The 22,683-nt window shown below is 40.5% G+C and overlaps 1 protein-coding gene across 4 annotated transcripts in view; it reads left to right on the top strand.

Moving 5' to 3' along the window:
• The window catches only part of orc4 (origin recognition complex, subunit 4), a 66,153-nt gene that overhangs the window by 25,286 nt on the left and 18,184 nt on the right, over positions 1–22,683 (top strand). For all 4 annotated transcript variants that reach the window (XM_043694129.1, XM_043694127.1, XM_043694128.1 and 1 more), the window contains 4 exons: positions 1,099–1,189; positions 11,932–12,007; positions 16,885–16,970; positions 18,721–18,769. In XM_043694129.1, the coding sequence (XP_043550064.1) occupies positions 1,099–1,189; positions 11,932–12,007; positions 16,885–16,970; positions 18,721–18,769 (302 nt within the window). The remainder of the gene's footprint in view (positions 1–1,098; positions 1,190–11,931; positions 12,008–16,884; positions 16,971–18,720; positions 18,770–22,683) is intronic.

Here is a 22,683-nt window from a genome sequence, read left to right as displayed (position 1 = left end):
ATGAGCAGGTTGTCTGATGAGAAAAGATTGTGTCTTTCAGTGGAGTTTAGAAGAGTGAGGGTAACTTGATTAAGTATACAAAATCCTAACTAGATTTGACAAAATGAATATGGAAAGGACGCTTCTTTTGTGCTTCAGGCCAGAACATGAAGATATGGTTTAACATTTAAAGTTAATTTCTCTTTCTGAGGCTGTGGCTTTGTATCCCTCTCTCACGTTGGTTGTGATAAGGTGATTTGAATATTTTTAAGACCGTGGTGAAAGAATTATTTTTAGGTTATGGAATCTGGAGTTATTGGACGTGGACAAGTCTAAGCACAAAAAATGGTGGTAGGAGGAGCTGAGATGATGAATGGATTAGCTATGATCTTAATGAATGGCAGAGCAGGTTTGATGGGCCAAATGGCCTACCTTGCTTCTATTATTATGAAACTATGAAGCCTGCCATGGTTGTCTTAAATGACCAAGCAGGTTTGAGAGGCTGAATGGTCCACTAAGTTTTTGTAGTGTTCCTAGAAAAGGTGCTTGCAACATGTCATTTTGTCTGTCATTTTTGTCCCGACTCTAACCAATTATTCACCCATATTACCCAGTTACCTAGTAATCCACTTCGTGTAGTCTACCAATTGCCTCCTGGAAGATCAGGTAACCAATATCTTTAGAAAATGTTCACCAAGCTTGTATTACCTGTTTCTCAGTCAACAGATACTACCTGACCTGTGTATTTTTTAACTTATTTTTATTTTCAATCTATGTAAATGCCTAAGTATCTCACAAGTGACCGCATCAATAAATTCAGCAGTTCATTTGGATATAAATGCTAGCTCTTGGTTCAATTGAAATAAATGACAGATTTTAGTAAATGTCCCCAATTCATTTGCGATCATAAATAGCAACAGTCCTTGAAAATTTCTACCTTTTTAATAATTAATTTTGTGTTTTCTTGAAGTAGACAAATAATTGCTTCTACCTTTTTTAGTAGAATATATGAAGATAGAATTGTCCATGAAAATGAGTTCATTGTACAATTAATGTTGAAAGTGCAATCACCTTTCTCAGAATATTATTGTAAATCTGTGTTGCTTTGTTGTTTTCCAGAAATTTGATGGATCTTTTAAAACAAACAGCTGTTCAGGGGGAGAGCAACTCTGTCCTCATTGTTGGTCCCCGAGGAGTAGGAAAGACAATGGTATGTATTGTTTCTCTCACTCTGTCTCACTCTGTCTCACTCTCTCAATTGCCTAAGTCCCGAGGGAATGTCAAGTTCCCAGAAGGTTTGCGTTCACAATGATATGTTATGGCTGGTTGGAGTAAGAAAACAGTACTGCCTTCAGTGATGCTCAAATGTAATTGTAACTGCAAGATGGACCAATGCAAAGCCATGGGAGGAAAAATATATTTTCTTCTCTTCTGCATGAAGAAGAAATATTTGAGCAGTATTAAGTTTAGAAACTTGAATAAAACTAATAGATCGGGCTGGAGAAAATAGCAGAAATAGTGCTGACAACAGGGAAGGTGGAATAGTTGGAATTCCTACATAATAGGGTATGAGAGATAGAATTTCAGATGAGCTTAAATTTACATGGAGGGTAAGATGTGATTCTGCAAGGAAAGATTTGTAGTAGCAGTCTGCAGATCATTTTTAGGATAAGTATTTTAGCAGAAGATGGACAGGGGTTAGGATGAAATTGACATTGATTTCATAGAAATTTAAATGGCGAGGATCCGAGGTCGTGGGCTTTGCTTGGGGGACTTTTAGGTTGTTATTACCAAAGAGCTAGGAGCAAGAGTCAACAATTCAGCTGCTTGAGCCTGCTCTACGATGTAATGCAATCATGACTGATCTCTTCTCTGCCTTATTCCTGTTTTATTTTAACTCCTTTCCATAACCCTTTAATGCATTACTAATTAAAAGTCTGCCCATGTGAACTCTAGGGTAGTGAATTGCACAGATTCACAACCCATTAAGAGAAAAGATTCCTCCTCCTTCTCACTTAAAACTATGACTTTTCTTTCTAGATTGTCCCACAAGGGGAAACATCGGTTCTACATCTACTTTGTCAATTCCAGTAGCATCTTGTATACCTCAGATCTCTCATTCTTCTAAACTCTAGCAATTATCAACCTAAACTATTCAGTGTGACCTGATAAGCAAGCCTTTAATTTCTGGAATTAAGCTAATGAGCCTTCTCTGAAATGCATCCAATGCAATTACATCCTTGAATAAGGAAAGCAAAACTGTAAAAGGAGCACGCGGTGTCCACCAACACCCTGGGTTGTTCAGGGAGAGGTGGGTGCCGCGGGGAGTGGAGTGTATTATTTCCCCGTCCAATTCTATTTTCATTTAACCCCTGCCCTCCCCTTCACTGTTTGATCACGCAACATTGCCCTTTGATGTGAAGGGTACTGTTTGTCACTGTCCACTCTGGTGTTTCCTTTCTTCCTGGTGGTGGAAACTGAATAAAAATTCGTGCACCTTGTGTCTTTCACTGTGTCTCACACCTGCACACACATAACATGGGTGCTGGGGGAATAAAAAATAAGCACTACCACAGTTAGGCGGTAGTGTGGGGGTAATAATAAAAAGGGAGTTAAAAAAAGAAAATAATCAGCAGTGTCAGAGGTTCTGTTCATTCTGAGAGCTGGCTCTGTAAGAAAAAAAAAAGCAAAACTGTACTTCAGATGTGGTCTCAGCAGTGCCTTGTACAGCTAAAACAAAGCTTGCCTACTTTTCTACTCCATTCCTTTATCCATAAATGCTAAAATTCCATTTGCCCCCCCCCCCCCCATTACCTGCTTTACCTGTATATTAGCTTTCTATGTTTCATGGAAGAGGGCACTCCAATCCCTCTGCACCAAAGCTGTCTGAGGTTTCTCTGCACTTAAATGATGATTTGCCTTTTTATTCTTGTGACCAAAATGGATAACCCCACTCTTATCCATGGTAAGCTCTATCTCTCAAATTTTGGCTTATGCGCCTAACTCATCCATGCCATTTTTAAGTTCCTTATTTCTTCACTTCACCTGAGCTTGCTCCTAATTTAGTGTCATTTGAAAATTTGGCTATAGTACTTTCTAGCCATGCATCTGAGTCATTAATACAGATTGCAAATAGTTTGGGCCTGAGGACTGAATCAGGTGGCACCCTGCTGAAAACACTCGTGCTGACTCTGGTTTCTGTTGTTTAGCCAACCCTCCATCCAGACTAACCCCAGATGTTCTTGTGTATTAAGCTTTTGTGCAGCATCTTATCAAATACCTCTTGAAGTCCAAATATACTAAAACCACAGGACCCCAATATGTACATTGTTACAACTTTGAAGAAAATAGAGCAACTTAGTCAAAAACAGTTTACTCTTAAAACCATACCGACTCTGGATTAGTTTTTTGACTTTCTAAATGTCCTGTTACTACTTCTTTAATAATAGATTCCAACAATTTCCCAGTGACAGACTGAAACTAGTGGTCTATAGTTTCCTTCTCGGCCACCCTCCCTTTTTGAATAAAGATGTTATATTAGCCTTTCTTCAATCTACTGGAACCTTTCCAGAATCCAGCAAGTTTGGAATTTTGCAACCAGTGTGCCCACTACCTCTGCTCCCACTTCCTTTAAGATCCTAAGATGTAGGCCTAGGGACTTAACTGACTTTAATCACAATGTCTTCATGAGTACATTTTCCCAAATGGGAGTTGCTTCAAGTTCTTCATTTTCTACAATCTCTGCATTATCTGTTGCGATTTGAGGTGGTTTCAGTTCTCATTTGTAAAAATGGGCACAGCATTGATTTAATGTCTCTGCCATTTATTTCTGTGTTTCCCATCCTTCACTTCCTAGTCTTGCTCTTTTTAAAGGACTAACATGCAACTATTGTTGTTTATATTCTCTAGGAAGCTTCTCCTGTCCTTTGCTTTATATTTTGCACTAGTTTTCTTTCTGAATCTTTTGCTGTCTTTTTTTCCACTTTTTAAAAAATCAACTAAGGATTACTAAAACTTACTTTATCTTCCAGCCTGCTACTGACCTTTGCAATACGGTGTGTCTTTTAATTTTCGTCTTTGTTGTCTTCAACTTACAGCCATGGACTTTTTTTTTTTTCACCCGCTTCATAATCTATCTTTCTAAAATATATTTTAGTTGGGAAGAACTGCATATCTCAAATGTCTGTCATTGTTCATCAACTGTGCTACCTTTTTAGTCTTCCTGTCTGGGATGCTGTTTTCACTTTTCCCAAGAGAATCCTTTGCCAAGAGATCATTCATTAATCCTATCTCATTACACAACACTGAAACCAAAATAGCCTCCTCCCTGGCTGGTTCACCAACATATCGTTTCAAAAAACAATCTCTAATGCATTTCATGAACTCTTCCCCAGAGGCTACCCTTGCCAATTTCATTAATCCAGTCTATATGCACATTAAAATCATCCATGATATTGTCCTATCTTGCATGCCCCTGGTATTTCTTGATTTGTACTATGTGCTGCTGTGGAACTACCATTGGGCGATCTGACGATTACTCCTTCCAGAGACGACTTTCCCATGCTATTTCTACCTAGACTGATTTACATCTTAATCGCCCAAGCAATAATCACTTCTTACTGTAGAAATGATCTCTTCCTTTTATGAACAAAGCTACTTCATTTCTTTTTCTATCGTAAGACCATAAGATATAGGAGTAGAAATTAGGCTGTTCAGCCCATCGAGTCTGCTCTGCCGTTCAATCATAGCTGAAACGTTTCTCAACCCCATTCTCCTGCTTTCTCCCCTTAACGCTTGATTCCCGTTGATTGTCAAGAACCTATCTATCTCAGTCTTAAATATACTCAATGACCTGGCTTCCACAGCTGTCTGTGGCAATGAATTCTGTAGATTCACCACTCTCTGGCTAAAGAGAGTTTCTCCTTCTCTCCATTCTTAAAAAAAGGTATTTCCTTTACACTAAGGCTATGCTATTGGGTTCTAGTCTCTGCTACCAATGGAGGCATCTTCTCTGTCCAAGACATTCAGTATTCTGTAGGTTTCGGTGAGATTTATTCCCCCCTTCACTCCCCAGCATCCTTCTGAACTCCACTGAATATAGACCCAGAGTCATCCAACATTGCTTATATTTTAAGTTTTTCATTCTTCGGATCATTCTTGTGAACCTTGTCTGAGCATGCTTCAGGGCCACTACATCCTTCCTGAGATATGGGGCCCAGAACTGTGCATAATATTCCAAATGTGGTCTTACCAGACCCTTACAGAGCCTCAGAAGTGCAACCTTTTTTTTTTTTAATATTCAAGTCCGCTCAAAATAAATCCCATCATTGCACATGTCTTCATAACTACCGACTCAACCTGCAAGTTAATGTTGAGAGAATCCTGGACTAGAACTCCCAAGTCTAATTGCATTTCAGACTTCTGAATTTTCTAGCCATTTAAAAATAGTCCATGCCTCTATTATTTCGACCAGAGTACTTGACCTCACACGTCCTCACATTGTACTCCAACTGCCACTTCCTTACCCACTCTCCTAACCTGTCCAAATCCTTTTGCAGCTTCCCTGCTTCCTCAGCGATACCTGTCTCTCTCCCTATCTTTGTCGTCTGCAAACTTAGCCAGAATGACCTGAGTTCCATTTAGATTGTTAATGTATGAAGTGAAAAGTTGTGGTCCCAACACTGAGCCTTGCAGAACACCATTTGTCACCAGCTGCCATCCTGAGAAGGATCCTTTTATCCCCACTCTCTGCTTTCTGCCAGACAGCCAAGCTTCTATCCATGCTAGCACCTTGTTTTCTGACACCATGGGCCCTTATCTTGCTCAGCAGCCTTCTGTGCTGCACCTTGTCAAGACCTTCTTGAAGTCCAGGCACTGGGAACCCGGTTCAATTCCTGCCTCTGGTAACCGTCTGTGGAGTTTGCACGTCATCCCCATGTGTGCGTGGGTTTCCTCCCATAGTCCAAAAGATGTGCAGGTTAGGTGAATTGGCCATACTAAATTGTCCATAGTGTTAAGTGCATTAGTCAGGGGTAAATACAGGGTAGGGGAATGTGGGTGGGTTACTCTTCGGAGGGTCGGTGTGGACTTGTTGGGCCGAAGGGCCAGTTTCCATACTGTGTATGGAATCTAATCCAGTCAAATCTCAGGTAACATCCATTGGCTTTCCTTGGTCTAAGCTTCTCATTGCTTTCTCAAAGAATTCTCACAGATTTTTTAGATTAGATTAGATTACTTACAGTGTGGCAACAGGCCCTTCGGCCCAACAAGTCCACACCGACCCGCCGAAGCGTAACCCACCCATACCCCTACATTTACCCCTTACCTAACACTACGGGCAATTTAGCACGGCCAATTCACCTGACCTGCACATCTTTTGTGACTGTGGGAGGAAACCGGAGCACCCGGAGAAAACCCACGCAGACACTGGGAGAACGTGCAAACTCCACACAGTCAGTCGCCTGAGGCAGGAATTGAACCCGGGTCTCTGGCGCTGTGAGGCAGCAGTGCTAACCACTGTGCCACCGTGCCGCCCATGACCAAAGTTAGGCTAATTGGGCTGTAAATTTGTCTTTTGTCTTACTTGCTTTTTAAACAGGGGCGTAATGTTAGTGATTTTCCAGTCCTCTGGGACCCTCCTGATTCTAGTGATTTCTGAAAGATCATCACTAATGTCTTTGCTAGCTCTTCAGCTATCCCTCTTCTGGGGTGTAGTCCATCTGGTCCAGGTGACTTCTCCACCTTCAGGCAATTCAGTTTTTCTAGCTCCTTCTCCTTGGTGATGGCTACCATACTCAGCTCTGCACCTTTTTCGCCCCCCTCAAACGTTTGGGATATTACTCGTTTCTTCCATTGTGAAGACTGACATGAAGTAATTATTCAAATCCAGAGTCATTTCCTTGTTCCCCGCAACTATCTTCCCAGCAGACCATTTTTGCCCTTATGTCTAAAGGAACTCTGACAGTCTCCCTGTGTATTAGTGGCGAGTTTACACTCTTATTTAATCTTCTCCCTCCTTTTTTTTTGTGTGGCCCTCTGTTCATCTTTGTAAACTTCCCAATAGGCGGGCACTATTTTGTTTGGATAATCAATTTTATTTGGAAAATCAATTTTAAATGCCCTTCTTCTGGTGCTCGGAGTTTTAAAGTCTGCTCTCCATTCAGGAGACTGCAGCAGCACCCAGCGAGCGAGACACCGTCCCCAACCCTGCCCCCTTAACCCCGTCCAACAGCGTCCCCACCCCAAAACTGGTCCCAGGCCCCTGCCCTCAACACAGTCCCCTGTCATGCCCCACTCCTCTGGGGCATCTGGACTGCACACCAACAACAAGGCTGCTGCTGCCGCCTTTGTGGGGTAATTCTCCAAAACAGCACGCGCACTCAGCTGCAGCCACACAAACTTTTTACTGCAACTTTTTGACCGGTTCCATGTTTGCCTTGCACAGGACAAATTATCCCTGGGAAGTGGGGAATGGGGGGGGGGGGTCATGAGACACCCCTCTGTAGAACTGCAGGGAAAATGTGGGGAGGGAGAGAGGGCGGGAGGTCAGTCATTTGGAGACGGTATCTGTTTAATCACTGAAAACAAAAGACTCGATTCACTGTTGGAAACCTGTCTTTGATATAATGTTTCTATCAGGACCTTGAGATCTCCTTTGGATAATCTGATTTTCGGATAATTGATATTTGGATAATCAAGGTTCCCCTGTATATGCTTTCCCTTTTACTTTGATGCAGTCCCTGACTTCCCTAGTCAGCCACGGTTGCATTACCCTCCCTGTACAATGCTTTTTTCTCCTTCGATGAATTGCTTCAAGAAATGCCGTTGCTGTTCCACTGTCTTTCCTGCTATCCTTTCAGCAATGTCTCTACAAACAGTTCTGCTATTTCCTTCAGAAATCTGGGGTGTAATTCATCTGGTCCAAATGATTTTATTACCTGCAGACCTCTCCGATTCCCCAGTACCTTATCCTTTAGTGTTGGCCACTATACTCATCTTTGACCCCAGGCTCTCTTGAAGTTGTGGTATGCTGCTGGTGTCTTCCACTGTGAAAATTGGCAGAGGAACCTATTTTGTTTCCTTTGCCATTTTTGTTCCCCAGTACAAGTTCTCCAAACTTTTTATTTTTCCAGTGTCCACTCTTGCTTCTCCTTGAGCTTTTTTAGATATCTGAAAAATGTATTGCAATCTTCTGGCTTTACCTAATATTGGAGCATCTTTCCTTCCTTCCTTGCCGCTTCCCCTCCATTTTTCTTTTCCGTTCTTCTGATTTTTGAAGGATTCCCAAATCTACGATTTCCTACTAATTTCTTTTTGCCTTTTATGCTGTTCCTGACTTCCCTTATCAGCCATGGTTGCCTCATCCTCCCCTTAGTAGGCTGCTTCTTCCTTGGGATGAATTTCTGCTGTACCTCCTAAATTATCCACAAACTCCTGCTATTACTGTTCCACCATCTTCCCTGCTGGGCTCCCCTTCCAATCAGCTCTGGCCAGCTTCTCCCTCATGCCTTTGTAGATACCTTATACTTAATTGTGATACTAACATTCAATTCCAGCTTCTTCTGTTCCAATTACAGGGTGAATGCTATCATACAATGGTCATTTCCCTCAAGGAGTTCCTCACCTTAAGCTCCCTAATTAAGTCTGTATCATTACCCATCACTAAATCCAGAATTGCCTGTTCCCTTGTGGGGTCTGCCACAAGCTGCTCCAAAAATCCAATTCATAGACATTCCATAAATTCCTTTCCTTGATGTTCAGTCAACCTGATGATACTAGTCCACCCGCCTGCTGACAACACTGAAATCAATTACATTTTTAAAAATAAAATTCTGCTGGATATTAAATGTAGAAGCAAGAGCTTTTTGTCTGCTGTCTTTGAATGGATAGCCTTACTGTAGGGATTTGGAAAGAATCTCAGTCTTGCAGTGACAGAAACATGCAGGACATTCAAAATGTGGTTACTGTGATTTGAAGTAGTTTTCAAATTCAGTGTGTGGAATGATCCTTTTTTGTTCTCCATTTATGTGGGAAGACCATAATGGTGTTCAGTTAGACCACTAGTTAAAGGATGTAACTTTCCTTAAGTTTTTGTTACATCCTTTTTATCGTCGAGGGGCTGCTTTGTTCCTTTTGATCATTTTTTAGATGATTTTTTAAAAATTAATTAAACATCTCTATTGCTGTATGGATTAATTTGAATTAATATACTATTCAGATTAACATTTGAAGTTATGTAATCAGCTTAGAAAAATAACCTCTTGCAGGAAGAGTATTCTGTCCCAGGGTTGGTGGAAGGTTCATAGGAATTGATTAGTCATATGTCAGTAAATAGTGTTTTACTTTATTTTAATTGCTGCAGGGGTGTTTTACCTCTATTTTCCTAATAGAATATACTTGACAAAATTTAACTCCAGTCTTTTGTGTTTTTCAAACTGTTTTAATTGGCTGGAATTTAAACGCTACCATTTACACTAAAGTCAGGAGCAGAGATGTTGTTGTTGTTGATACTAACCCATTGTTATCCCAACTGATATTACTGGACAAGTCTATATGGACTTCAGTAAAGCATTTGACCGGTTCCTCATGGTACTGGTTAGCAAAGTTAGATCACATGGAATACAGGAAGAACCAGTTATTTGGATACAGAATTGGCTCAAAGGTAGAAGACAGAGGGTGGTGTTGGAGGGTTTGTTTTCAGACTGGAGGCCTGTGGCCAGAAGTGTGACACACAGAATTGGTTCTGGGTCCACTGCTTTGCATCATTTATACAAATGATTTGGATGTGAACGTCAGTATAGTTATAAGTTTGCAGATGACATCAAAATAGGTGTCGTGAACAGCTAAGAAGACTACCTCAGAGTACAACAGGATCTTGATCAGAAGGGCCAGTGGGCTGAGGAGTGGCAGATGGAGTTTAATTTAGATAAATGAGGTGCTGCATTTTGGAAAGGCAAATCAAGGGAGGACTTATGCACTTAATGATAGGGTCCTGGGGAGTGTGGCTGAACAAAGAGACTGTGGAGTGCAGGTTTGTAGTTCCTTGAAAGTGGAGGTTGATAGGATAGTTTAGTATGCTTGCCTCCATTGGTCAGTGTATTGAGTATAGGAGTTAGGAGGTCACGTTGCAGCTGTACAGGACATTAGATAGGCCACTTTCAGAATATTGCATTCAATTCTGGTATCCCTGCTATAGGAAGGATGTTGAGACTTGAAAGGGTTCAGAAAAGATTTAACATAACGTTGCTAGGGTTGGAAGGTTGAACTCTAGGGAGAGGCTGAACAGGCTGGGGCTATTTTCCCTGGACCGTTGGAGGCTGAGGGTTGACCTTAAGAGGTTTATAAAATCATGAGGGGCACAGATAGACAAGGCCCTCTTGGGGTGAGTATGCCCAAACTCGAGGGCATAGATATGTGAGTGAGGAAAGATCTAAAAGGGACCTAAGGAGCATCTTTTTCAGGCAGACGGTGCTAGGTGTATGGAATGAGCTTCCAGAGGAAGTGGTGGAGGCTGGTACAATTACAACCATTTAAAAGGCATCTGGGTGGGTATATTGAATAGGAAGGGTTTAGAGGGATATTGGCCAAATGCTGGCAAATGGGACTAATTAGGTTAGGGTTTTTTGGCATGCTCGAGTTGGACTGAAGGGTCTGTTTCTGTGCTATACATCTCTTTTGACTCTAACTGTAAGTCCAGTAAGACTACAACTGGAGTATTGTGTGCAGTTCTGATCACCACGTTGTAAGCTAGATGTAATTGTTCTGGAGAGAGTGCAGAAAAGATTTACAAGAATGTTGCCAAGGCTGGGAAATTGCAGCTATGAGGAGAGATTGAAGAGTTTGGGGTTGTTTCCCTTGGAGCACAAAGCTGAGGGCTGACATGATTGAGGTATACAAAATTGAGGGGTAGAGAGAGAGTGAGATTAGACAGAAGGAACCTGATCCCTTGGCAGAGTTCAAAAACCAGGGGTCATAGATTCAAGCTAAGTGGCAGAAGGATTAAACTGGAGAAAGTACCCTTTTAACACAGAGTGTGGTGGATAACTGGAATTCACTGCCTGAGTTGGTAGTGAAGGCAGAAACCTTTTTAAAAAGTACCTGGATCTGCACCTTAAGTGTTGTAAGGTGCATGAAGCTGGGACTAGAAAGGGCATCTGGTTGTCTTTGACATGGACAAGATTGCATGATGCATCATATTTTGTTTTGATCATTAGTACGTGGTCTATCACAAACAAGAATGCAACGTTGCAGATGTTTAACAATCAAAGAAGTTAAGATGAAATAGAATAAACCAAACCATCTCTAGTTCAAATATTTGAATTTGAAGATTTTTGTATCCCATTAATCCCAAAACACTTGTTGATAAACTGAAACAAAAATCAACAGCTTTTGTACAGCAAGAAAAAACACACATTGTATTGTACCCAGAAATGACACTTGTGTAGTATTCTCTCGAATCCCTGTGTGAAAGAACTACAGAGGTTTATGTGAAGAGATTTAAGTGACATCTCTTTCTTGATCTTGCAATACTTCCTCAGTCTGTCTCGCTGTCTGACTGTTTCTCAATTCTTCCAATTTACAGATATCATTTATTGTCTGCTTCTGCCAGAAAAAGACAAAAACCTACCTCAATTAGATTAAAAATAGCCACCCAAAATAGTAATTGTGGATATTTTGAAATCGATCTATTCCGAGATATTACTGCACACTTCTGGAACAAGTGGGTCTTGAACCCATGCCTCCTGGTTCAGGGGAAGGGACACTAGACCTCTTGTGGTGCAGAAGTAAAGTGTTATTTATATCGGTGCTAAAATAATAATAGTTGGGACCTGGCAGGAATTTGTGAATGTTATGTTTGAAGATCCTTGCTCTTGCTTCATTTTTCAGAGGTTTAAAAACACAAAACTGCTGGTGGTAAAAGTTGATGCTTAAATTTTGATGTTTTTGTTTCAGCTGTTGAAGAGTGTGTTGAGTGAACTTATGGAAATGAAATACATTGAGGAGAATCTTCTACAAGTACACTTAAATGGTGAGTCACTTTTTCAATGTGCTATCTTTATAAGAGGAATTTGTGTAAATACTGAAACTGTCGTGATTTGCATTGCAGTGACTGCAGATTTGATGAGATGATGGGGTGTAATTTTCAGCATGTTCGTATCGCACAGAAAATGATGTTATTGGCTAGGTGCCGATGCTAGATACGAAACCACTTTCTTCCCTTTTGGTATCTGATGAAAAACGAATTGACTGAATGATTTCTAGAATAGGTACCCAATCAACACTACCAGCTATACACTCCATTCGAATACTAAAAATTATCCTGGATCTATTGAAAAAGAATTGACTGATGTTCAGGCTGTGCCTTACCATATCCTTCCAAATCACTTCATATAGAATAAACTTACACTGAGATATGCAAATTTTAATGATGTACATTATGGAGGTAGAAAACTCATCCATGCCAACCAGATATCGTAAAATAATTAGTCCTATTTGTCAGCATTTGGTCTATATCTTTCTAAGCCCTTTCTATTCATGTACCCATCCAGATGTCTTTGAAATGTCGCTGTACCAACCTCCATCGCCACCTCTGACAGCTCATCCTAGACACGTGCCACTTTCTGAGAAATTGTCTCCTTGGGTCCCTTTCCCATCTCTCCTTACACCTATGCCCTCTAGTTTTGGACTCCCCTACCCTGGGGAAATGTCCTTGGCTGTTCCCCCTCATGATTTTATAAACCTTTATCAGGTTACCCCTCAACCTTCTCTCCAGGGAAAATAACCCAAGTCTATTAAGCCTCTCCCTGTAGCTCAAATCCAGCAACATCCATGTAAATCTTTTCTGAACCCTTTTGAGTTTAACAACCTCTTTCCTGTAGCAGGGAGAACAGAATTGAATGCAGTATTCCAAAAATGGCCTAAACAACGTCCTGTACAATCTCAATATCTCAACTCCTGTAGTCTTTGCACTGATCATTAAAGGCAAATATACCAAAAATCATCTTCACTACCCTGTTTACCTGAAATTTCACCTTCAAGGAACTATGAACCACACCCCCAAGATGTCTTTGGGCAGTACTCCCCAGGGCCCTACCACTCAGTGCATCAGTCCTGCCCTGATTTGCCTTGCCAAAACGCAGCACCTCACGTTTATCTAAATTTAACTCCATCTGCCACTCCTCAGCCCATCGGCACATCTGATCAAAATCCTGTTGTACTTTTATTTGCTATACCACCAATTTTGGTGTCATAGAGTCATAATTCTACAGCATAGAAACCGCCTCTTTGTCCAACCAATCCATACTGGCCATAATCCTCAACCAAGCCTCACCTGCCTATTCACGTACACTTCCAAATGTTTTTCAAATGTAACTGCACCTCCATCTAAAACTCCTCTGGAAATTCATGCCACACACAAACCAGTCTGTGGAGGAAGAAAAGTTGCCCCATATGTCTTTTTTTTTCAATTAAAATATATATATAAATGAGTTTTATTACAATAAACACAAAACTACTCAAAACAGTACAAAGAAACCCACTAATTACCAAAATAAATAACAAACTAATAAATCATGACTATTATAATAATAATAATAAACACAAATATAATACAGCTGTCTCTTTTTAATAAGAAACAACTTTCTCCTCTTCCCCTTAAAAATATGCCCCCAGTCTTGAAATCCCTCACCAATTAAAAGGAAAAGACATCAGCCATTCACCTTAATATTCCCCTCCGAGACAACAGAACCAGTGCCGCAAGAAATTCAGTATTGAGGTACTCAAAGGCCTGGAAAAATAGTGTCATGTCGCCAACCTCTCTCCACAAACCTAACGACCTTTTGACAATTTTGAGTTGCAGGATCATAACAGCCTTTGGTCTGCCTTCAAGACTGCTATCATCAATGCTTGCAAAAACTCAACCAGGTAATGCCAAGACTGGTTTGATGAGAATTATCAGGAAATCCAAAAACTGATAAGCTGGAAGCACATGGCATTTCTGTGTGTAAAACAACACCTGCACTCTGAAGAGAAAAGGCAGGCCTCCAGGTGACTGAAGGCAAGATCCAAGAACAAACCTGTGACTAAAAGAACAGGTGGAGAAAGCACTGGAGGCCCAATGAATGGCCCACAAACATGATCTGCTGGGTTTCTTCTGTTCTGTCAAGACCATTTATGGACCAAACAGCCAAGGCCCTGTCCAACTGCTGGTCAAGGATAGATTGACCTTTGCCAAAGACAAATCTGCAAACTTGCTCATAATTTCCCCTATATTCACATCCAAATCGTCTATGTAAATAACAAAGCAGAGGACCCAGCACCGATCCTTGTGGGTCACTGCTGGTCACGGGCCTCCAGGCCCAAAAACAATCTTCGCTATCGACCTGTCTCCTTCCTACCTTCCAACCAATTTTATATCCAAATGGCTAGCTTTTCCTGTGTTCCATGTGATCTAACCTTGCTAACCAGCCTACCATAGGAAACTTTGTTGAATGCCTTGCTGACGTCTACTGCTCTGTTTTCTTCAATTCTATTTGTAACTCCTTTTAAAAAAAAAAACTCAATCAAGTTATTGAGACACTATTTTCCATGCACAAACTCTTATTAACTGTCCCTCATCAGTCCTTGTCTTTCAAAATAACATAGACCCTGTCCCTCAGAATTCCCTCCCAACAACTGAGCTGCTGCTGACGTCAGGCCCTCCAGTCTACAGTTCCCTGGCTTTTCCTTACCACTTTTATTAAATAATGGCACCACGTTAGCCACTCTCCGGTCTTCCAGCACCTTACCCACTGCTATTGATGGTACAGGTATCTGAGCAAAGGGCCCAGCAATTGCTTCCCACAAAGTTCAGGGATACCTGATCCTGTCCTGCAGATTTATCCACCTTTTGGGCATTTTAAGACATCCATCACCAACACCTTCCTAATGTGGACATTTAGGAGAGAGTGAGGACTGCAGATGCTGGAGTACCAGAGTTGAAAAATGTGGTGCTGGAAAAACACAGCAGGCCAGGCAGCATCCAAGGAGCAGGAGATTCCTGAAGAAGGGCTTATGCCCGAAACGTCGATTCTCCTGCTACACATTTTTCAACTCTAATGTGGACATTTCTCAAGATATTTATTTCTAATTTCTCTAGCTTCCATATCCTTCTCCACAGTAACTCCTGGTGCAAAATACTCATTTAGTATCCCACCTGTCTCCTGTAGTTCCTGTAGTTGGTATTGTTTTTGTTTTATTCTCTTCCACAGTTACTCCTTTGCCCTTAATGTAGAATTTATTTGGGTTCTCCTTAACGCTACTTGCCAAAGCTATCACAGTTCACTTTTTGTCTTTGAGTTCCCTCTTGAACATGCTGCTACTGTCCTTGTACTGGAGGGATTCACTCAATCCCAGCAGTCTATACTTGCCATATGTCATCTTTTTCTTTGCTAGAGGCTTAATTTGTCTTGTCATCCAGCATTACCTACATCTACCAGCTTTGCCCTTCACATTAACAGGAACATACTGCCTCTGGATTCTCATTTAATTCCTTTTTGAAAGTCTCCCACTTTTTTGAAAGTTCTTGCTAATACCATCAGAATTGACCTTCCTCCAGTTTAGAACTTTAACTTTTAGGTCCGGTCTATCTTTTCCATCACTATTTTAAAACTATTAGAATTATGATCACTGGTCCCAAAGCTCCCTCACTGTCTCCCAAGTCACTTGTCCTGCCTTCTTTCCCAAGAAAAGGTCAAGTTTTGCTCCTTCATTAGTAAATTATCCACATACAGGAATCAGAAAATTTTCTTGTACACACTTAACAAATTTCCTCTCCATCAAAGCTTAACACTATTGCAGTCCCAGTCTACATTTGGAGAGTTAAAATCCCCCACCATTACAACCCCTATCATCCTTACAGGTATCTGAGATCTCTATACAAACTTGCTTTTCAATTTGGTGTTGACTACTGGGGGGCCTGTAGTACGATCCCAGAAAGGTGATCATTGCTCTTATTTCTAAGTTCCACCCAAATTTCCCTGGACATACTCCCAGGAATATCCTCCCTCAGTAAAACCGTAATGTTGTCCCTAATTAAAAATCATGACTCTGCCTCCTCTCTTGCCCCCCGCTTTGTATCCTTCTAATAACATCTATACCCTGGCACATAAATATTACAGAAAAGGGGGATAGGTGGGGGCAAGAGAGGAGGGAGAGATGATGGTTTTGATTAGGGGTAGCACTAACTTAATTCCAAGGTAATCATGCACATCAGAAGCAAGACCTCTCCAGTATATGTTTTTAATCAATCAATCACAAAACACAATTTGAGTGTTACTGTCTCTTAAAATGAAAATCTGTGGTTGGTCCCGTGCAATTTACCATTTCTGAAAAAAGTTGTCTTTCATATTTTTTTTTCTGCTTATTGATTCCAACTTTTCGTTGCTTTATTAGTTTTTAACTTCTGTTGGCTTCAACTTCCATAGCTCGGCTGTTCCAATAAAGTCACTATCCAAAGTATGTAGACAGGATAGCTTTTATTCTTAAATAGTATTGTTAAGTGTTGCCCTGTATATTTATATATTTCTCCAAGAAGTGAGTAATTTTTGTTTTACCATTTTCTGTTTCTCTTCTTGTTTAAAACCATACAGAGGGGTTTAGGTTGTTTGTGGTCTCTTGACTGTCAAATGTTCGAATTTTCTTTTGGCATTCTGCATTGTGTGCTGTTCCTTCCCTCCTTTTTCAGTTTTGGCACACTTAAAATTTCGAATTTGTATAATGAATGTTTTCTTAAGTTGGGGAGGGCCTTTCTACTTTTACCCCTTTGTTACTTATCAATCAAGAATATTACAAATAGGAAAGCATTTTTGTTTTACAAATGATGAATAAATAAGACCACACTGAACATTTTATTTGCTTATGTTTTAGGTTTATTGCAAACAGATGACAAGATTGCACTGAAAGAAATCACACGACAGCTCCAGCTTGAGAATGTTGTTGAAGATAAAGTTTTTGTGAGTCATTGTATACCACATGAATATTTTTCAATTGTGACATGTTGTAATAATCTGTTCAATTTTTTTATTTGTTAAAACAAGCTCATGTTTACTGAACAATCAGTAAGTTCACAGTTTAAACATCTACAGGCCCGCTTTATCATATTTTAAATTTAATGACTTGGTGTATCAAGAAAAGCAAAGGTCTAATTCACAACCATGTAGCTACTATGATCAATTTTATAGTCATCTAACTTTTTAATAAAAGCAAGCATACCAATGTGCACCAGATTCTTTCTCCCATTCCACTGAAAATTAAATGACTGTGCATAGAATCTGGATATATGTGATAACGAGAATACTCCATTTATATTTATGCCAACTATGTTGTATGTAGCACTCTGTATCCTGGAACCACAAATAGGAACCTCGATTATCCGGAAGTCAATTAACCGAATTTCAGATTATCTAAACATGATTGCGAGGTCACGATGTTTGGCTAACTATTATCTGGCATTCAATTAATGGAACGAAATACTCCCTGTCCATGTCCTTTGGTAATCGAGGTTCCTCTGTAGTTGTAATTGTTCAAGCTACTTCTCAGTACAAATCTTGCCAGAGCTGTTTACAGTCATGGGATCATAAAAGGCATAACACATTCTGCCCTAAAGGTCCATGTTTGTACTTTATGATCCACTTGAACTCTTCTGTTCTAAGTCTACAATGATAATCTTCTCCCACCCATGTTTGTCTTAGCTCCACCTTAAATACATAGTTGCTTCAACCACTCTGTGCTTTGCGAGTTCCATTCTTACCGCTGTTCACATCAAGACCTTTTTGTTTTAACCTTTAATGCCCTATTGGATTTATGTGACTATTTTGTTTTGATCTCAAGTTATGCTGTTTCCCACTCGAGCCACCATCCAGTTTCTAAACCAAGAATACTCCTTTGTGCAGCCAGTCACACATCCTGCCTGCCTTTGTGTGGGACACATGGTGCATCTGTGACTTCATACACATTGCAGGATATACATGCTGCTTGTCCATGTAGATTTACCATGTTGTAACTTTTAAAAATTAGAGAAAAGCAGCAAAACTTACCATTATTTATCAAACAGCTTATCCTGCTGTTTTGAAGTTGCTGTACCAAAAGAAAAAACAACTACAAGAAGCAGCTCCCAGTGCAGATTCCACTTCTATATTATTTTTAGTCCCTTTCTATTTGATGCTGATGGCAAGTCTCTGGGCCCTAGCCTTGCATGATTCTCTAAGTGGTGCTGACTGCCAGGGTCCTGCATTGTCCACTTCTGTAGATGATACTAACTACCTATCTCGGGGTCCTCACTGCTCTTCTCAGCTGAAAATGTTATGCTTCTACTGGAGTGAAACTGAAAGCTGATTCTTCTGAACTGAGCTCAAACGAAGCCTTCCATGGCCCCAATCATTTGTTTTTCTGTATCTCTTCAAACTCAGCAGTGCAAACATCTCATCAATTGACATTACAGATATCTGGCTAGGCACTTAATAAGCTAGATGCTTTTTTGGAAATGATGTATTAAGGTCATTTTTCCAAATGTCTTTTTAAGAAAAAAGTCTTTTCAAAGAGAAATCAAAATCTATCTACCTCTAATACTAAAAATCCAAATTCCCAAAAGATAATCTTTATTGTGTACTATAGGGTGAGGCTTAAGCAGATTATTTTGATTTTTGACTATTTGTCTATATGCACGTGTATGTCCACTCACCACGTGAAATGTTCTAATTACAGGGGAGTTTTGCCGAAAATCTTGCTTTTCTTCTTGAAGCTTTGAAAAAAGGTACTTTTTATATAATTTTACTGAAGACTTTTTAGTTTGAAAATGTTTAGCGAATTTTGAAGATTTGTAGCTCAGGTTGAGGTTCTGGATGTAAGTTTGCAAGTTGAGCTGAAAGGTTTGTTTTCAGATGTTTCGTCACCATCCCTGGTAACATCAGTGCGCCTCTGGGGAAGCACTGGTGTTAGTGACCTGCTCTGTGTTTAGTTACCTTGTGTTGGTGATGTCTCTTCCTGTTCTTTTTCTCAGAGAGGGTGGTAAATGGGGTCCAATTCGGTGTGTATGTTTGAGAGTTCTGGTTGGAATGCACTGCTTCTAGAAATTCTCATGCATATCTGTATTTGGCTTGTCCTAGGATGGATGTGTTGTCCCAGTCAACGTGGTGTCCTTCCTCATCTGTATTTAAGGATACTAGTGAGAGTGGGTCATATCTTTTTGTGGCTAGTTTGTGTTCATGTCTCCTGGTGGCTAGTTTTCTGCCTGTTTTTTCAATGCAATGTTTGCTACAGTTCTTGCAAGGTATGTTGTAAATGACATTAGTTTGCTCGTTGTCTGTATGGGGTCTTTCAAGTTCATTAGCTGCTGTTTTAGGGTGTTGGTAGGTTTGTGGGCTACCAGGATGCCAAGGGGTCTGAGGAGTGAAAATGCTTGGTTAAAATAATAGCTGTGAATCACATAATGATGCTGATCAATCTTTTTCTTTGTTATTTGCTTACACTCTCTGCTTGTCCTTTACCTTAGCTTTCTGCTTTCAACTCTTAAAAGTGACTGCTTGTATTGTGGTTCTGCCGCTGATATATTTCTAGGTAACTCTTAATGACCATTCTTTACATTTTGAGCTTGCATGGTTAACACAGGTAAAATGTGAGAGTGATCTTCCAGCAGAAAATGACTCCCCCTAATTACTTGGTCTCCACAATTCCATTTTACACCCAGCACCCATGTCATTCTTCCGTTTTACTTGCTGTCTGTACCTTGCCATTGGAACAAGAATATTCGTCCTTTCCATCCCTCCTCCTGAACTGCTGTCTTTGACATCAGACTTGTATTTGCCAGTTATTCACAGGCACACAGACCAATTCGAAATTCCCAGTTTGAAGTGGCTGTTACATAGTGCTGCATTGTTCCTTTTAAAGATTCCACGGTTCTCTATATAAGAAAGGAAACTTAAGAATAACTCAGATAAGGCTTAAAGGAACCTTCAGAATAAGCATTGTGTTCAACTTTGGACAGTGTTGAGATGGTCTCCATTAGATAGGAATCTAAGTCCGGTTTCTGCTTTTTCTCAGCTGATTCAGCTCTGCACAGTTCAGGTTTGGAACATCTGATAGCAAAAGTATTTGAATTTCATGAGTTACATCCAAAATCTCATGTTAACTCTAATAAACCACGCAAACAAACCAATGAATCATGCCTTCTCTGAATGTTTGATGCACAGCACTCTTAAAAACAGCATGAGGAGTGAATAGCCTCTGTAAAAATTATTGTCTCTCTCCCTGTCTCTCTCCCTGTCTCTCTCCCTGTCTCTCTCCCTGTCTCTCTCCCTGTCTCTGTTTGCCTGTCCCTCCCATCTCACCCTTTCAAGGGGTATAACTGCTGATGTGGGATGTATTCCCAATTTCCTGCTCCAACAGGTCGCAATACTCCTTTCTATCCACTATTTGGTTATTTTTATTTAACTCACCATCTGTTTCATACTCTCTTGACCTGCATCAAAGCCTTTCAGTATTGTGCAAATCTATTTTTTTCCATGATTCAGATTCTTATGGATTTGTGGTCTCATCACATGGAATTTACAGGACACTAATAGATCATTAACCCAAGCTGAACTGTGCTGATATTTATCCTCTGTGTGAACTTCCTCCCCCTCTAAATTCTTCACTTAGTCTTCTATTCCGTTTTTTGTCATCTAGCTTTCCTTTTCAGTCATCCCTGACACTGTACCCCAGTGAAGACCATTCACTACCAGGAAAAAGTTTACCCTGAATTCTTCATGAGATTCATTAATTAGTGTCTTGACTGTGGCCCCTAGTTTTGAAAGTGGAACCATTTTTTCTTGACAGTTATCCTTCTCAAACCCATTCATGGTTTTAAAGATTTTCAGTTCAACACTCAACTTCTCCTTTCTAGTGGGGAGGAAAATGCTGCGAAGTGTGGAATCTTTCCTCGCAGTTATTAATATGCTCTTGTGATATCATTCTTTTTAGATCTTTTGGAGTCATCGTCCTACAGGTCCTTTGGCCTAAACTGGTCCATGCCGACCAAAATGTCCACCTTCGCTAACACCATTTCCCTGCACTTGGCCTATATCTTTCTAAACCTTTCCCTGCCATATTTGTCCAAATGCCTTTTTAAATGTTGTTAATGTACTCACCTCCAACAACCTCTGGCAGCTCATTATATATGTGTACCATCCTCTGTGTGTAAAACAAAAAGTTGCCTCTCTGGTCCCCTTTTATTCTTTCCACTTTAACCTTAAACTGATGCCCTCTCGTCTGCGATTTCCCCAATCCTGGGAGAAAGACAGTGCATTCATCCTTAAGATGTACAGCATGGAAACAGATGCTTCGGTCCAACTTATCCAGGTTGACCAGCTATCCTAATAAATCTAGTCCCATTTACCAGCATTTGGCCTATATCCCTCCAACCCTCGCCTATTCATATACCCATCCAGATGCCTTTTTAAATCTTGTAATTGTACCAGCCTCCACCACTTCCTCTGGCAGCTCATTCCATACACGCACCACCCTCTGTGTGAAAATGTTGCCCCTTAGGTCCCTTTTAAATCTTTCCCTCTCACCTTAAACCTTATGCCATCTAGGTTTGGACTCCACTGGGAAAAGACCCTGTCAATTTACCCTATCTGTGCTCCTCATGATTTTATAAACCTCCTAAGGGTTTATAGAGGCAGCCTCTAATGCTGCTGAGAAAATAGACCCAGTTTATTCAGCCTCTCCCAAAAGCTCAAATCCTCCAACCCTGGCAACATCCTTGTAAATATTTTCTGAACCCGTTCAAGTTTCGCAACATCCTTCCGATAAGAGGGAGACCAGAATTGCACGTAATATTCCAAAAGTGGCCTAACCAATCCTGACAATGTCCTGTACAGCTGCAACATGACCTCCCAACTCCTATACTCCATGCTCTGACCAATAAAGGCAAGCATACCAAATGCTTCGCTGTTCAAATACCAACTCTTGGCCATAATTTCTACAGTGACTTAGTGCAACCAAAGTGATTTATTCTTTTGAGGCATTGGCAGGCCAAATTAGTTGATTAAAAATAAGGCTAGTGCTTAGCTACAATTTTGACCTATTTCAGAGTCTCAATCTCTTATTAGGATTGTATACGCTTGCTTGAAGGGAAGCATGGGATAATTATTTTTGATTAAACTTCCATATTGGCTGACAATCATTTGTGTTTATTGCAAGTTAGTTTCCTTGCACTTCTGTATCCATCCGAAGTTAGACTCCTATTCACAATCTTAGCTCACTTGGAAAAATATAATTCTTTTTATTACAAAAAACTGGTACTTTACTTTTCTTTTAAACTAATAATGCTATGCATGTACTGCATTAAATAGATTCCAACAGTTCAAGAAAGCAACTCTTTCTAATTACTTTACTACGTAGCTTAGTTGGTAACAGTCTTGCCTGTGATAGGTGGAAAGAGGTCAAGGTGAGGGTGATAGGTCAGACTGGGGTGGGGGCGGAGAGGTCGGGAAGAAGATCGCAGGTTAGGAAGGCGGTGCTGAATTCGATGGATTTGACTGAGACAGGGTGGGGGGAGGGGAAATGAGGAAACTGGTGAAATCCGAGTTCATCCCTTGTGGTTGGAGGGTTCCTAGGCAGAAGATGAGGCGTTCTTCCTCCAACCGTCGTTTTGTTGTGGTCTGACGATGGAGGAGTCCGAAGACC

This window comes from Chiloscyllium plagiosum, chromosome 7 (assembly GCF_004010195.1).
Source record: "Chiloscyllium plagiosum isolate BGI_BamShark_2017 chromosome 7, ASM401019v2, whole genome shotgun sequence".
NCBI classification, from domain to species: Eukaryota; Metazoa; Chordata; class Chondrichthyes; order Orectolobiformes; family Hemiscylliidae; genus Chiloscyllium; species Chiloscyllium plagiosum.
This window is presented reverse-complemented; position numbering and strand designations above follow the sequence as displayed.